Genomic DNA, 18,613 nt, shown 5'->3' on the forward strand with positions numbered 1-18,613 from the left:
GAGTCCCTGAAAAAATAATCTGCCTCCTCCTGTCCTCTATAGACGGCCAGGTGCTACATAACACCACAGTTATCAGGACTCACATCTATATTAATAGTTGTAGAGTGGAATAGGTTTTTGTACAGTATTTAATTGTGCAAATCAAATGCTGTTAAGTAACCTTTTAAGAAAGATACAAACCGGATTCCAAAAAAGTTGGGACACTAAACAAATTGTGAAAAAAAACTGAATGGCATGAAGTGGAGGTGCCAACATCTAATATTTTATTCAGAATGGAACACAGATCAAAAGTTTAAACTGAGAGAATGTATCATTTTAAGGGAAAAATATGTTGTTTCAAAATTTCATGGTGTCAACAAATCCCAAAAAAGTTGGGACAAGGCCATTTTTTTACCACTGTGTGGCATCCCCCCTTCTTACAACACTCAACAGACGTCTGGGGACAGAGGAGACCAGTTTCTCAAGTTTAGAAATAGGAATGCTCTCCCATTCATGTCTAATACAGACCTCTAACTTTTCAATCGTCTTGGGCCTTCTTTGTCGCACCTTCCTCTTTATGATGCGCCAAATGTTCTCCATAGGTGAAAGATCTGGACTGCAGGCTGGCCATTTCAGTACCCGGATCCTTCTCCTACGTAGCCATGATGTTGTGATTGCTGCAGAATGTGGTCTGGCATTATCTTGTTGAAAAATGCAGGGTCTTCCCTGAAAGAGATGACATCTAGATGGGAGCATATGTTGTTCTAGAACCTGAACATAGTTCTCTGCATTAATGGTGCCTTTCCAGACATGCAAGCTGCCCATGCCACAAGCACTCATGCAACCCCATACCATCAGTGATGCAGGCTTCTGAACAGAGCGCTGATAACAACTTGGGTTATCCTTGTCCTCTCTGGTCCGGATGACATGGCGTCCCAGTGTTCCATAAAGAACTTCAAATCGTGACTCATCTGACTACAGAACAGTCTTCCATTTTGCCACACTCCATTTTAAAAGACCCCAGGCCCAGTGCAAACATCTGAGCTTGTGTAGCTTGCTTAGAAATGGCTTCCTCTTCGCACTGTAAAGTTTCAGCTGGCAACGGCGGATGGCACGGTGGATTGTGTTCACTGACAATGCTTTCTGGAAGTATTCCTGAGCCCATTCTGTTATTTCCTTGACAGTGGCATTCTTGTTTGAGGTGCAGTGACGTTTAAGGGCCCGGAGATCACGAGCATCCAGTAGAGTTTTACGGCCTTGACCCTTACGCACAGCAATTGTTCCAGATTCTCTGAATCTTTTGATGATGTTATGCACGGTTGATGATGATAACTTAAAAGTCTTTGCTATTTTACGCTGGGTAACACCATTCTGGTATTGCTGCACTATCTTTCTGTGCAACAATGGTGGAATTGGTAATCCTCTTACCATCTTGGCTTCAGAGGGACACTGACACTCTGAGAAGCTCTTTTTATACCCAATCATGTTGTCAATTGACCTAATTAGTGTTAATTGGTCTTCCAGCTGTTCGTTATATGCTCAATTTCCTTTTTCCAGCCACTTATTGCTACTTGTCCCAACTTTTTTGGGATTTGTTGACACTGTGAAATTTTGAATGAACATATTTTTCCTTTAAAATGATACATTTACTCAGATTAAACTTTTGTTCTGTCATCTATGTTCTATTACAAATAAAATATTGACATTTACCATCTCCACATCATTGCATTCAGTTTTTTTCACAATTTGTTTAGCGTCTCAATTTCTTTGGAATCCGGTTTGTAAAACCCTACAAACGGGGCGGCACGGTGGCGCAGCAGGTAGTGTTGCAGGGACCTGGAGGTCGTGGGTTCGAGTCCCACTCCAGGTGAATGTCTGTGAGGAGTGTGGTGTGTTCTCCCAGTGTCCGTGTGGGTTTCCTCCCACAGTCCAAAACCACATGTTGGTAGGTGGATTGGCGACTCAAAAGTGTCCGTATGTGTGAGTGAATGTGTGTGTTGCCCTTTGAAGAGCTGTTGCCTCCTCCAGGGTGTGTTCCTGCTTTGTGCCCAATGATTCCAGGTAGGCTTTGGACCAACCGTGACCCTGAACTGGATAAGGGTTACAGATAATGATTGAATGAATGAATGAAAACCCTACACACACACGCACAAAGAATAAATGAATGAAAAAAGACTGGATATCGATTTACTCATTCTCTCGAAGATGACACTTTAAACAATGTTTCCCTGGAGCACTTTTGGTGGACTGTCAGCTCTTGCAGAGTTGTTAGGAGCCCATTAGTCCTAGCAAAACAATGCTTAGTAGTTTATGTTAAAATGTTAGGTTTACCTCAAAATACGAGGTTACATATATCCATAACTTTTAAATCTGTAGTTCCCAGAGTTGTGCACATGGTAATAATTTTAGTACTTTAAATACTTTATGAGTAGATTTAGGCAGAAATTCTGTTGGTGAGGTTCTGGGCTGCTTTTCTGTTGAGTTGTAGCTTTTTATTTTAGACCAAAAGGATCCCAAAAGAGAAGAATGATGATTCTCAAAAGTCAGTTTCCAGTGTTATTCCACTGTGGTTCTATGGAGAACTCACTACTTGGGTAGATGTTTTGATGACTTTTTAAACTCTTTATGTGGGTTATCTGTACCTATCCAATACAGCAGGAGCTTCTTACTGTATTTATAAGTGAATGTCAACTATAGTGTTCCTCAACGACTCATGGCTTTGAGAAGAATGCAGTGAAAATATGTCTATAAACAGAAAGCAGAAAACTAGTGTCTGTCTATTCCCAGTAACTACGTGACTCATCAGCATCACTAAATTCCTAACAAATTCCTCTCTCTTTCTTTTCCTTTTCATTTGGTACTTCAAAATGTAAACGTCTTTATGTAACTTGTAGTTTCCTCCAGCATTACTGGAAATGAGATTTTTACAGCTGTCTACCTTACAAAGACCTAAATGGATTCCTAATGGACTCATTACTGCATTAACAACTGGCAAATAAAATGTTAAGTGCTGTGTGACATTTTAAAAAGTCTTCTGGTAAACAGCATTAACTCTACTGTCAGGAAAGGGAAATCTTAATTCCATTAAGTTCAATGAGGCTTTGGATCTCTGTAGTTGATTAATGAGTTGGTATATGTTCAGTCTTACATTTTAAGTTGGTTATTGAATATGCGATAGGACAGATATATAGAACATGAGCAGTATTAGATACTCACAAGCTTAACACAGTTTATCATGATTAGCACTTTTAACCTAGAGATGGTATCAGTCTACATTCAGATCATTTCAGCTGTAAGACAATAAGGAGCTGAGGAAGAAATATGAATGTGCAAATCAGGTTATGAAACAGTCGTGATACTGACACCTAATGGCCTGGATGTTTCAGTTTATGTACTAAACTTACTTTACACATGGCCAAACAGTTTGATTCTTCATGCTTTGTAAGTTGTACTTTATTTGTTTAGAAGTATAAAAATAATATTCATATTTATAAAAATTATTTGTAAATTTTGGTGGTTAAATTGTCTTACTGCTCCTTTAAAAAAATTAACAGCATTGTCAGTTTAAACCAAAACATGAAGAGAAAAATAAATGGCAACTGATAGCTGTAAAAAAAAAAAAAAAAAAAATATATATATATATATATATATATATATATATATATATATTAAAGAACAATCTGTACATTTTCAGGAATAACAGAATATTGACTGTATCCATAATGAACAATTTATTTTATGTGTTAAGAAATAACAGTTTGTTGATGTTTCTATCCTCAGTGAACAGATTACAGTAAAGGATTCAGAAATAACCATATATTGATGGACATAGTAAATTCAAATTAAAAGTTTGTTTCTATATCTATTTGCCATGTTTTAATGACAGCTCTTTTATCAGTAAGATGCTGGAATGTTGTTTTCCAGTAAAGTGTATCAAATTGCTGTATTTATGTGCTCCGATTTGCAGCCGAACCATTTCAAAGAATTTCCTTTTAAGTCTAACTTGTGAAGTTCATCTGTGATTTACATCTTCTACTGATTTGGATTTCATGCTTACAATAATGTATTCAGAAAGGACTCGGATGTTCAGGTGCTCTCGTGCTTTTTAGTTTCAAGTGAATTAAATGTGCCTTGTACTTTTTCACTGTGGAAATCGGCATGAGCGTCTGGAGCCTAAACCAGTCTATTTATACGGTTCTCCAACTGGAACCAACCTAAAAGAGGAGTTAATGCTATTCTTTGTGCGGTGTAGTATTCTGTAGCATCAATAAATCAGGTAGCTTCACATTTCAGACAGAATTTAAAATTTTTTGTGGTTCAGTCACTACAGTACCCAGCTGAAACTACACGAATATCAAATATATCCTACAACTATTAAGAATCCCTGTAGTGTCAACCAGAACTAAATACTAGCCATGACACTGATCTGTAAGTTAGTAAATACAATGTACTGGAGCTCTTCATTTTAAAAAAATGGCCAAACTGATTATTTTATTCAGTACAAACAGATGCCAGAAACAAGTTTTACTCTCATGGCTGGAGAAGATGCCAGGCTGAGGTAATAAAAGGCAGCTTCTTGGTTAACTTTAGCATTTAGCTTGTTGTCTTACTTGTCTGATGAGTCATTGCTGTCATTTGAGCAACCCACTCCCTCCATTGTAATGATGTTTTGAAGAGAGTTACTGCAGTCATGCTGCAATGAGATATCCAGCTTCTAAGGATACAAGTCCAAATGGCTGTATTTTCATTTGTCAGTGCTTTTTTTAATAAAATTGTATAATATATTAAAAGGTTTTAGTCTCTCTGTAGTGGGTGGTAAATAGTTACATGCATTCAATTGCTTGTAATTTTATTAATGGTTTTAATCTATTTATTAATTGTACTCATGTTGTTTGCTGTACTACCCCCTGCTTCTTCTTTAATGTTTTTATTTAAATTACTAATAAAGATCAGCACTCCTTTGTTCTGCATGTTATCAAACATTATACTGACACCATACATGCATAAGTATTTGTACTTCACCTATTTTAAAAATGTCCACTGTCATGTGGGGAGGACATCCTCTGGAGCACAGACAACATTCAGAGATAACAAAGCAAAAAAAATAATTTAGAATAAAAAAATCCCATAAATATTGTTTGCTAATATTTGGAAGTACAAATTCATAACTGAAATATTGAATATTTCACAGTTTTCATGGGTTGTTGCACTGTACCAAGGTAAAAAGCCAGGCAGTATTCTTGCAATTTGTTTCAAAATTCATGGACATTCCTTGGCAACATCCACAGGAAGTTCAATAATATTAGACCTATTTTCTGACATTGTTTCTTTGGTTGGCTGTAATTAGATAAGATCCTAGGGGTCTAGATGAGAAGCTCAGTTTTCTACTTTTACCCAGAGTTTTTTCCTGTATCACTAATTCTATTTGGCTATGTTTCTTCAAACAGCAAGAACAAGATGAAAAGTTTGATTCAAGGTTGAATCTAAAGCTCTATGAACCTGATGTTTAGGACTGTACTACATCAGAACATATCCACAAGGGTCTTATGTCTTGCTACAAGAATGCACTTTGTGAAACCACTGGATTCTGAGCATGACCTAAATATGTCTCATCTCGAGGTTTGATACAGCAAACAAGCCTGATGAGCAAACTTTAATGTTCAGTGAAAAGGAAAGACACAAAGCCTCTGAGAATCATCTGTGAAGAGTGTTCTTTTATTCCTTCATTTTCTTGTTTTTCCTACACAGCTTCTACCCTTGAGTATCTCCAGTGTGGAGTTCTCAGAAACCAAAACTTACTCTTGAATCTAGAATCCTTTCTATGTGTAAGATTTGTTCTCACGTAATGCTGAGTGTATCTAATAACTGTGTTTATATGCGATACAATACTTGCAGTAATGATGTAACTACTGATGTAAATACTACAGTGATATATTCACTGTAGTAGATGTATTACAGCAGTGCAGCTAAAGATCAAAATAAATTTGAATCAACATCAGTTTTTACTCATGTATTTCATTAGCACTATGTAGTACTTAGGTTTTGGACACCTGATCATTTAACCTTTGTCCCCCTTTGGCTTTAACAACTGCCTCTGCTTTTCTGGGATGGATTTGCTTTGTTTTCTGGAACATTTCTGTGAATATTTGATTGAATTAACCATGAGAATGTTATTGAGGTCAGGTCTTGATTCTGGATGGATTAGTCCGGGATCACAAACACTCATCCCAAATGTTTTGAATGTTGCTCAGTTTAAGAGAACACAGTTCCACCGCTCCACAGACCAATGCTGGTGGGTTTATACCCCTCTGGCCGATGACTGGCATTGGGCATGATGACTTTAGACCAATGCACTGTTTCAGAGCCTGAGGTTTCATCTATTGTTTAAGTAGAGCATAAGTATATACTATATTCAACATAATGCAAGTAATTAAAAACGGTTGATTGGGGGAGGGGGGGGATGCAGTGTTCCCCAAAACAATCATCAAGATTTATAACCAAAAATTAACTGAGGTCTATTTACATGAACTGTACTGCTGCAGTCCACCTATAATAGCCAGTGAATATGATCAGAAATCATATTGTTGTAAACATGTAACTACTTAATTATTAGTGAAACCTAATATCAAGTTTGGTTTGGTATTGTATTCATTGTTACTGGGACAGAAAAAAAATGCACTAGTCAAATACCTAGTCTTCAGTATTTGTCCCATTTATTCTTTACACCTGGGTTTTGGGTTCTCTTCTAACCAATGATCAATGGCCGAATGCAGGAGGGTGCTTACCGGCCCTAAGTGTTTCTGGGTAGTGGCTTCCTGTCCGCACCGAGAACAATAGGCTTGGATTCATGTAATCATCACTTCCTGCACAGACACTGACCATCCACAGGCAGCGGTTAAAGCCGTCTAATTGCACAGAGTGAAGCACTTGGCTTCTGTAAACGCATCAGTGCCAAGACCAATATGCCAGCTGCAGAGCACACTGCTGTCCTCTCTTGCTTGTGCTCTATCGCTCTCTCCTCTCATTCCCTCTCTCCTCTTGCTCCCTCTTTTCAAGGAGTCTGATTAGCATGTGTTTCTGGACTCGAACATTGCTGCTGAGGACATTACATTTTGGGATCTTGAATGGAAATATGTTGAGTCTACTTGTATAATATGAGCTTTCACTTACTTTACAGCTTTCAGCAAAACTTTCTATGCATACACCATGTTTTTAAGAAATGATAAACATAAAAATAGCATGTATATCCACTCAGGTATTATAAAATATTACCAACTGTATATACATATATAATATTTGTAAATGTATAGCTTCAAGCATTAAAGCCTTCAGGTACTGATGTTTGTTAATTAGTTCTGGATCACACATGCTAGTGGAAGGTGCTTCTTCACAACAGAAAGCACAGTTCCATAGTTCCAGAGCTCAGTATTGGAGCACTTCTGGAGCTTCCTTAATGGCAGTGTGGCTTGGAAATTAAATGAATGGTGCGGTCTGATTTTGCTCACTACTGTAAGTCCCATGAATAATGCCTGGGCAATTTGTGGGAGAACACTTATATTTGCATCTCTTATCTTAAGCATCAGGTAGTTGTCTGGGATCCAGGCCCTGAAGGAGTGCTGGAATGACTGTGGCTCTGATTTCAGATGACTGGGACCTTCATCAACACACTTACAGAGTGGAGGAGCTGGGGGTGGGGATGGGGGGTGGTGGGGAGTAGAGCATACAAGGTCAAACTGTGTGGATTTATGCTCTCCTCTAAGTGGTATAAGTGCAACGAGGAAATCAGAGAGACATCAGATACCAACCATTTCATCATGTTGACTTCTTTAAGCTCCTGAAAAAATAGCTTTGTCGGGCACTGGCATTTTTCTAAGATTGTGACAGATCACGGCTAAGTCTGGGCATCTGGCTGGATTTTGATCCTTTTACTGGAGGGGGGAATGTAGAGTTTTTTTTTTTTTTGGCCGGCGCCTCTTGGCCTGCACTGAATTGATAACATTTGTCTTCAGGGTTATTCAATCCCTTTGTTCATTTAAGGCCGTCAATGGATTTACGCTAACATCATAAGCTTAACCCCATTGTGTCAAAACAAGATATATCACTAAAATCCCACTTTTACTGACAGATACTAATGCATATTTAAGGTAGACGTGGTGCTCTGACAGCATTCTTTAAATCTCTGGTTTGCAAAAAAAATAAAAAACATTTTAGGGCTCCTGCTATGTGGGCATAGAGTCACACAAGTTTGGACACCAATGGTCAACTGACTTGCTTTGTTGATTTTCTAAGTCATATAAACTAAAAACACAAATGTACTAGCCATTCAAATTAAGCTGTTTTAAGGTGCACTCTTTGGGGACACAGAGGGGTTGAATATCATCACTGAAATGTTCCAATATCCAGTTTAAAGCCTTCCCAAAAGAGGTTTGAGATGAACACTCTGTTAATACCCTTGATGTCAGAAGAAATTCTAGATGAGGTTATGCTAGGTTATGCTACAGCAATTTATATACTGCATTATTCTACCAGTGTTGGTGGAGAGTTCCTGCTTCTTTATTGACTGTTATCGACTAAAAAGCATAATGTATCAAATGTACACTTACATTGCTAAACCAGATTTATGTTTTTCCCCAGCATATTAAGTTTGGGCATGGTAGCACAGCAGGTAGTGTCGCTGTCATAGCTCCAGGATCCTGGGGTTGTGGGTTCGAGCCCCTCTCTGGGTTACTGTCTTTTGGTACTTTTTTCACCAAAAGAACTCTGGTTCTTGAATCGGTTTCATTCCTGATTTTTTAAACCTTTGTTCTTTCTAGTGAACCGGCCTGCATTTCTATAAGGATACATTATAAGCAGGGGGCGTTGCTGTGGGAGAATAAAGCACCAGAGCCATAGATAAACAGTCAGGGTCATGACAGGGTCATTGTTTATTAAATGCAGAGTGAGATAAAATATGTGTGTAAATGTAACGCAGAGCCACAGGTCTGACCAACGTGCATGGTGTTGTGCCAAACACAGCCCCAGAAACACACACAAGCAGAGTGTGTTGCTGTTTTATTTCTTATTATTTATTTTTATGAAACATCAAAAAGGACACCTCAATAACTGTGTATTTGAGACTCAAGCTATTTCTTGCGTTACTGATTCTCGACACACCCACGAACTATGTCACGGTTCATGCTGAAAAGCCAACTCTTCTTTGGTTTCAGTTGGGAATGAACTTTTCTGGTTTGCGAACCAGTTTTTGTCTGTGGTTGGTGAGTTCTCCCTGTGTCCGCGTGGGTTTCCAAAGACACGTTGGTAGGTGGATTGGTTACTCAAAAGTATCTGTAGGTGTGAGTGTGTGGGTGAATGTGTGAGTGTGTGTCACCCTGTGAAGGACTGGCACCCTCTCCAGGGTGTGTTCCTGCCTTGCACTCAGTGCTTCCAAACCCAGTAGGCTCCAGACCCACCACAACCCTGAACTGGATAAGCAGTTACAGACAATTAAACAATGAATAAATGAATGAATCAATATAAATTTTGACTAATAAAGTGTGTATTACAAAATACAAAAGTGTGTTCTCTCAGTGTAGAGCAGGTGTTCCCATTTTCATGCAGAATATCAACATGTCACTGGACCAGCTGTGCCTAAACTTTTGCACATGATTCTTCCTTGATTTCCTATAGAGGCTCCTTTGCTTAGCGAGCTATCATTGTGTGGTTTAAATGGATAGTGCCAAGTTTTCCACTCTCCTCCATATTTAGCCATCATCTCTCGCCAGCAGCACAAACATAGAGTTGGGCCTGTGTGAGCTCACTCGGCTTATCACCAAGTTTGTGATGTTCCCTGCACACACAGACACACACACACACACACACACAAGTGTGTGTGTGTGTGTGTGTGTGTGTATATACGAGGGAGATTTGGGTAAACAACCAGGGACAGCGCGCTCTCATCCGCCTCCTCGTCTCTGTGTGTGAGAGGAAGATAGAAGGATGTGGGGCAGTGGAAGTGTGTCATCTGGTCCAGGGCTTTGATGGCGTGTGTCTCTGTGGGCTCTACTGCAGTTCTATCTTCAGACTTGTGTGCAGCGCTAGCTCAGACCCCTCACCTTGCTTTTTGCCTTTATCCGCCATGACAGCTTTTTGCCTGCCAAGGACCACAGACACCACACCACTCCCCCCGCCCCCAACGCCCAGTAAAAACCCCTCCTTTCCTTAGGCAGCAACTAAGCAAGCTTGATCCATCCTTCACAACACTGCTATCTCCTATAAACCTCTGTGTTGATGTCTTTTCTTAACGTAAATTCATTTAAGGCACAAATATTGTCATTTTCTTAATGATTAAGAAAAAGAAATCAGGTGTTTTCTTCAGTCTTCTTAAACATTCACAAATAACAATTAGAGTGACACCTGGAAGGACAGGATGTGTCAGAGAATCAGCATTAAACCTATTATGTGGGAAACCTATTTCATGTGGGAAAATGCAGAATAAAACAGATTTATTAAGGGAGAGTCATGAGAGTTGAATACCAAAGATTTTCCGTGTCCAAAGAAAAAGATGTATCTCCATTTTCATCAATTTTTAGAATGATGAATGGACCAATAGAAATGCTCCAAAATTACTTGGAATAAATTCCATTGAATGATCAGACGTTTTTTTTTTCCCTCCCTTGTAAAGTTACTATTTTGGAGATACATGTTTTTCATTGGACAGCGACAATATGTGACAATCATAAATAGGGTTTACTTCACACCCACTAAGTGTATAATGAGGTTGGGCTTTAACTGGAAAATTAGGACAATATAAAACCCAATGTGCAATAATGAAGTAAGCAAAAATATTGTGGAAATGTCCTTATTGTAAATACTGTGACAGGCCTAGTGACACTGATAAAAATGAGAATATAAAAAATTTATTTAATAAATGTATACTGTGCAAATTTATATTCAGTAGTTTTCCATGTATTAAGTTAATTTTTATATTCTCATATTTATCTGTGTCACTACCTGTCACAATATTTACCATATTGATTTATCAATATATGGACATTTCCTGAATATTTTTTGCTTACCTCAATATTGCACGCTGGGTTTATGTGTGTGTTGGTTTACATTAGAATGAACATCTCCGTATTGAAGGGTGCTGATCTCTTCTATGGATTTCTCTGGAGCAGTTATGTTGATTTGTCTGAAAAAAAAGTTGTTTTATTTTTTATTTTTTTATTTTTTGTGGTTATTTAAATATTATGTTATTTATATTATTAAGTCTAATCTTTGAATTTTCTGTGTAATATGAAAAAAATGTGTAATACCACCTTAACAGTACTGATATTCACCACATTTGGTTTATTGTTGTAATTCTGCTGTAAACTCCAGCCGCCAGACTATTTTACCTTATTTAATTTATTTAAACATTGTATGCTACTGTCTGACATCCTCAGCTATGAAACATCTGTGGGCATTAAAGAGTGAATCCCAGTGTCATTTAAACAAAGCTGTGCTGGGAATTCAGTGCCTTTCACATGACTCTGTCTCAATGAGCTACAGCAGAAGTCAACTGGCAGCTTGAAAAGGAGTTATAAGGAATGATGGCTTAAGGAATTAAGAGCTTGTCTTCTTTTTGTCTTGACTGAATGAGCAAGAAATAATGCTTCTGAATGCGAGAGTGAAATGACAGGTTCAGCCACAAAGGACTCTTGAGAACACACACACACACACACACACACACACACAAAATAAATGGCTTGCTGACACCTCTGAGGGGGTGCAGTGTTGGCTATAGACAGACCTGGTGGTAGTGTTATAGGGGCTATACATTTCTACATAAAATCGCCAGTGCCAGGTCCTTGTAAATAGGTTCCAGAATGCATGTGATCCCAATATCAGAGGGACTTATGATTTTAATCATGTTACAGAGGTAGGCTTATACAGCATTAAGAGATTTGCCCAAAGCCACTTATTGGTCTAGCGCAATGTTCTTGCTCAAACTCAGCACTAGTCTGTTTTAAGACAGGCAACACGAGAAGTACCATACCAAGTGACTGTTTGAAACTGATTGCCCAGTTTCTATAGATGCTTCATTGACTGGAAGATCCATGTGGTTCATTAATCTAATCTTTAACATTTCAGCATACAGCCTTCCTCAGCACAGTAACTGTCAGTATGCTCACTCTTGATGGGACCAGGGTAAAAGTTAATAAGCAGATTAACCACAATCTGTCACCAAGTGCAGCAGTTATGAAAAGCTATAATCCACAGCACAAGCCACATGAAACCTACTGATCTAAGATTATCAGAGAGATTCCCAAAAATAAAAAACCAAAGAAACATTATAAACGCCATAATAATTATAAAAAAAATAGGCTGGAGATAAATTTGCACAGCGTGGGGTTATTGCATTCAAAGTAACAATATACAACTGTGAGAGATAACCCGAATTTACCCTGCTATGTTCTACTTCTTCTGGGAAGGACTTACACTAGATTTTGGAACTTTTCTGTGAGGATTTGATGGCATTTAGCCATCAGAGCATTTGTGGGGCCAGGTACTGAGGTTGGATGTTTAATTCTGGATCACAAAAACTACTCAGCCTTATACCAATAGCACTGAATGGCGCAACATCATGCCAGAGTACATAGTCTCACTGCTCCAAAACAATAAACATTGGAGGAAGTTTATAAGCCTCAGTCTGAAATTCGGCCCTGAGCATGGGGGAGCTGCTCATGTGCAGCTGCTCCAGGATATCTCATTTCATATCTCTTTTCTACAGAGACAAACATGCCTGTGTTATAAAGGCAACTGAATATCTGTGTTCACAGAAGCTGAATTATGACAGTAATATGACAGTGATAAATTTGCCAGTGTTAATGCTAATGTTAGTGTAATTATGCCAAAATAAAAATAAATTCTGCCATTAAACAATTCTGCCCAAAACTGTGACCATTCTAAAATACATGAATATATATATATTATTTGGAAATTAGGCCAGTCTTTAATTTTAGTCATGGCAAAATTAACTCCTGATAGGCTGAGTAGGAGCTTTGGCAACTGTCTCTAAAACCTGCCCAACTTAGCAACTGTTATTATGAAAAGGATCTGTTTAAAAATATCTATTTACACATTCTTTTTCCTAGTTTCTGAGTTTATTTTCATTTTGGTAGTGTCTCTAATTACTGTCCACATTAACAATATATGAAACCCTTGGACATATATTTACTGTATCAGGCAGATCACATTAGCAGAGCTTGTGGAAATATCGGTGATGTCAGCATCCATTTTTACTTATTTATTTAAAAAAAATATGTTGATATATACAAACTTTGTCTCCAGATATTTTGGTACATTATGTAAAATATATTGGAAAATGAAAAATAAAATCACAATTATTTCCAGTGTTTTCCTTGAACAGCTTAATTGCATAATTTTTTAAAATTTGATGCCTTTAACACACTTTAGAAAAGTGGGGACGAGGCATGTTTACATCACCTTTACTTTTTTTATTAAATTTTTTAATTGTTTGGGAACTGTTTTGCAAGTGGAGTTTTTACTCATTCTGGCTTAATACAAAACTTTCTTTGTAGACAGATCTGTAGACAGACTCATCCAGCACAAATACTCTGTCTATGAAGCCATGTTGTTGTAGCATGTACAGAATGAGGCCTGGCATTGTCTTGCTGAAATAACCATGGACTTCCCAGGAATGATGACATCTTGATGTTGACATTCATCTCTCTAAAAACCCAAAGTTCTTCTCCACAACAATGGTCATTGATACAATACAAGATGCTGGATTTTGCATGTGGTTGATAACAGACCAGATGGTTCTTTTAGGCAAGGCAATGCAAGGCAAGTTTATTTATAGAGCGCCTTTAATACAAGAGCAATTAAATGTTCTTTACAGAAAAAACTGTTAAATTAAAAGCAAGAATAAAAATAATGAAATTCCATTAAAACAATTAAAATAGTGCAATAAAAGGAAATGCATAAAAAGAGTAAAATAAACCATGATAAAAATGATTAAAACAATTTAAAAATGATACAATAAAAAAAAGAACCAAAGTGCCGTTACAGAATATAAAGTACAGAGGATTTTAAATTGAGCTGTAAGCTGCTCAAACAGGAATGTTTTAAATCTTGTTTTAAAAGTGTCTAAATTCAGGGCTCTTCTAATATTCTCAGTCAACTGGTTCCGTTCCATTTATTCCAGCATAGGAGCTAAACGGTCTTCTCCATGTTTAGTTTTCTCCTGAGGCAGGACTAACTGACTACTTCCTAAAGATCTGAGAGCTCTGCTCAGCTCACATCTCTGTAGCAGATCTGATAAATACACTGGTCCTACCCCATTAAGACATTTATAGACCAGTAACAACACCTTAAAGTCTATTCTGTAACAGACTGGTCTCCAGGGTAAGGATTTGAGGCTTGGGGGGAGAACTCTGGCAGCTGCATTTTGAATCAACTGAAGCTGTTTAATGGTCTTTTGTGGAAGTCCAGTTAGGAGACCATTACAGTAATCAATGCTAGAAATAAAGGCATGGATAAGTTGCTCCAGGTCTGGTTTAGTCAGAAAATCTCTAATATTACTGATATTCTTACGATGGTAAAATGCTGATCTACTAAAACGGAGATCTAAGTCTTTTAAGATTCAAATGTATTTTGAATATTCTGTAAAGGTTTCTGTCCAGGCATCAAATGATATATTTCTTATATATTTATAAAATAAAATTAGTTGTCCGGTGAAAACACTGGAAATCTAGGATACATTTACATTTACAAATCGCAGATTCAGATTTTCTTTATTGCACTTTATTGTATTAAGTTGAGGATAAAACGCACTCAGATTAATGTGAGGCCTCTCATTTACTCCCTCCTCTCTGTGTAATTCGAACACTTTTGTATTTTGTATTTGTGTGTTTTAGCATTGAGGGACAACCGGATCGAGCTGGTCCGAGCCTCGTGGAAGGAGCTGACCATCAGCATCAATGAGGTGACTCTGTCGGACGAGGGACAGTATACGTGTTCGCTCTTCACCATGCCCGTCAAGACCTCCAAGGCCTTCCTCACAGTGCTGGGTAAATGTTCTCATAGATCACACTCTTCCTCATCAATCTGCGGCAGTAAGGTCAGCCCGGGCCCGGGCGGGGCTAAGGGCAGCTGATGGAAGCCTGGCTCTGGCAGCACAGGGACAGATGTAAATGAGGGAGAGTATTTCATGTTGGTTGATGGTGCTTCCATTCAAGTGTTGGAGGCTGGGTTTTTAATGCTGTGCTATTATTAGCATAGCTAGATGAAGTATAATCCACTGCCAGTGCCTTCGTATAGTACACTCTATCTGGAGATCTACAATAAAATGATGTGGTATTTTATCTTCTAGAGTTATTATCTGGAAAATCATAGATGGGAGTTTTTTCTTTAATATGCGTATGGAAATATAACCATCCTCGACATCCTCCTTTTTATTAGTGAAAATAAGTCTTCCACATGGGAATTCACAATAACAATTTTCTGTACCTATTTTGTAGTATTTCTGGGAGTTTACCATTCTGAAAAAATATGACATGAGAATTAAATGTTCCATAATGTTTGCACATGCAATTTTATTTTTATGTGTTGAAAGAAAAGAAACAACTTTTGAGGATTAAACTGTTCAGAGGTGTATATATCTGTAGAGAATATGCACTGATCACTTAGAAAACCAGCACAATATCATTTTGCACACAAGCCTATGTATGCCTCTTGGTTTCCAGGAGTACCAGAGAAACCAGAGATTATCGGCTTCTCCAGACCTGCTGTGGAGGGAGAAGATGTCACACTCACATGCATAACATCTGGAAGCAAACCAGCTGCTGAAATCCGATGGTTCCGAAATGACAAGGAGGTGCAAGGTAGATATCAGCATGGACAACTGATCTATTCAGGCTTGTTTGTGGACACCTGTTCATCTAATATTTTCACTGAAATCATGGGTAGCAATAGGGAGTTTTGTTCCCATTTACAGAGTTATCACTGTTCTTCTGGAATCGGTTTACACTTAATGCAAGACACCTTCTGCCAGGATTTGATTGCTTTCAATCACATAAACATAGTGAGGAATTGCCATTGGATGGTTAGTTCTGGATTACGAAAGCTGCTCCAGGATTCACAGAAGTATTGAAGTAACGCCAGCACTCCAGAGTACACAGCTCCTCTCCTCTAGAACCTAATGCTGTAAGGCTTTATTCCCCTTTAGCTGATGCTTGGCATTAGACATAGTGACATTTGGCTCATGTGCAGCTGCTCCAGAGCATCTCATTTGATTTCATGCCAATATCTGTGACCACAATGGGTGAACTGACCCATTATATGGAGTATCTAAATTCTTCTTCTTCTTCTTCTTCTTCTTCTTATTATTATTATTATTATTATTAGCTGTATTTTTTACAGCATTCTAAACTTCACAGTATCTATATCAGAATGCATCTGTGGGCGTAGCATGTATAGGTCAACTTCATCTCCAGGCTTGGTGGTGCACTTTTTACAGCAGTGTACTCACTCCTGCTGCTGGAGGGCTACTGCTCTGTACAGTGTACATTTATTAATTTAACAGATGCTTATATCCGCAGCGAATGGCAATTACATGGTCAGTCCCTGTGGAGAAACTTGGGGTTAAGTGCCTGGCTTAAGGACACAAAGGCAGAAGCAGTATGTTATCAGCTGGTAATAAGCCCATGACTTCTTGATTCACTGCCATATTTTTCTGACCGCTGGGGTACTGTAGTTTAGCTTGCTATGCTCTAATGCTTCCTATTTATGAAGCTCTATGGTGTAAATGCTGATCAAATACAGGCAAAATCAAAATTCATAGCTAGGTTTTTCAGATTTTATTATTTTCACAACTTTTATAATGCCAGCACAACACCATTGAAATAAAAATATCTTCCAGCTCCTGTAGAGCTAGTCTGGGATTATTAACTGGGATAATTGCTTTTGAGTAATTGCACTTACATTGAATACATGCATTTTTAAAATCAGGTATGGTAAAACATTATAACGTGTGTTTATTACGGCAAGCAGAATTTGTTTATAATGTGTATGTTAATAATACATTTATTAACTGTTGTTATAAGATTTTATAAGCCATTATTAAAGCTTAAACCATGCTCTGAATGGCTTTGGATGCCATAAGATATATTCTAAAGCATGCTTAAAGCCTCAGGAATACAGGATTCATAGAAAATGGTGCCCAACTTTTTGTTATACTTTATAATAAATGCATAAGTAGGATCCTAAATCAGTACTTATTCTGCAACATAAAACTCTAGCTTTTAGCTTCGTACAGGTGCTTCACTTAGACTGACCCTGAAAATATCAAAGCAATGGTGTATGAAAGATATTTGCAGCATATTTTCAAGGCATTACCTTGAGAATATGATGGATATATGTCCCATGCATCGCTGTGTTCATAGCTTCAGGGTCAGTCAATGAGATGATGAGTCAAGTTACAACATAATGGTCTTTTAGTGCATTACAGTGAAATCGACGGGACAAGTTGGGGGTTGTTTGCCCAAACTTTGTCCAGATGTTTCAATCAGCAGGTGATCAGACTGATATTGCATACCTGCATGGCATTGGTTTTCAAGAGGCTTATGTTTTCACATTTTATATATGTTGGCTATATATGGTCAGGACATAAGTTTTAAGGGGCTTGTTTGGAATTATGTTCACCTAAACATGCAAACTTATCCATCACAACATGCTAAACAAAGTCTTATATCCTAATATGTTTTTTTAAATTTTCTGAAAAAGGCAGCATTAATTTACAGTGAACGTTATTGGCATCATTTTACATCATTTTTATTGGTCCATCAATCATTAAACTTCCATTCAATATAAAGGGCAACTGTAATTTTTTTTTTTTTTCAAAAAGCTGGGAAACACTCAACAGTATTTTTTATCATGTTAATGCACTATCCTCAAGTTTAAGCCTTTTTTATTTTCACTTGAGCAGCTAAATCCCCCTGGCTACAGACTTAGAGCTGTATAAATATGCTCAGGATATATCTCTAAGCTGGTCACCTGTCTTGTTATAGCAGATATTAGAGGCTTGGTGCATTAGACTGTGGTGTGTATTTATAGAATTAATTTTACTTAAACATCCAATAGATGACTACATAAGGTTCAGGTATTTCATTAACGGAGAAACAGTGTTTGAGTGAAATAAACTGAAGATTATCTGAACTGTTTTCATATAAACAAATAAATCAGTCCAGAAAAAAAGTCTTCAAGCACATTAATCAGCTCATTAACAAGCCCTGACTGAGCCAGAGTAGGTGTGTTAAAGCAGAGAAAGAAATCAGTTCTGCTGGAGAGTGTACCTCCTGGTAGGCACTCATTAAGAACTACACACTGTAAACAGTTTCAAAATAAAAGCGGAGAGAATTGTTTTTTAAATAATTAATTTTAATGTAACACATAAATTAAAAAATAAAGCAATCAGGGAAAAAGTCAGATGCTTAGCAGATTTCCTGTTTAATAACAAGGACTACCACAAGCTGCATAGAATATGTAAATGTATAACAGGTAAATTAGTATTTTGCTGACTGTTTGTGTGTCTGGTTTCTAATAAAGTATGTGTAATACATCAATTTGCATTTACTTATAAAAAGTAAAACAC

General features: G+C 37.7%; 1 protein-coding gene across 5 annotated transcripts in view; it reads left to right on the forward strand.

The window, feature by feature from the left end:
* cadm2b (cell adhesion molecule 2b) overlaps window positions 1-18,613 on the forward strand; it is a 221,380-nt gene that overhangs the window by 175,397 nt on the left and 27,370 nt on the right. For all 5 annotated transcript variants that reach the window (XM_066678964.1, XM_066678948.1, XM_066678973.1 and 2 more), the window contains exons 4-5: window positions 14,880-15,032; window positions 15,708-15,845. In XM_066678964.1, coding sequence (XP_066535061.1) covers window positions 14,880-15,032; window positions 15,708-15,845 — 291 coding nt within the window. The remainder of the gene's footprint in view (window positions 1-14,879; window positions 15,033-15,707; window positions 15,846-18,613) is intronic.

The sequence above is a fragment of the Hoplias malabaricus genome, chromosome 1 (genome assembly GCF_029633855.1).
Source record: "Hoplias malabaricus isolate fHopMal1 chromosome 1, fHopMal1.hap1, whole genome shotgun sequence".
NCBI classification, from domain to species: Eukaryota; Metazoa; Chordata; class Actinopteri; order Characiformes; family Erythrinidae; genus Hoplias; species Hoplias malabaricus.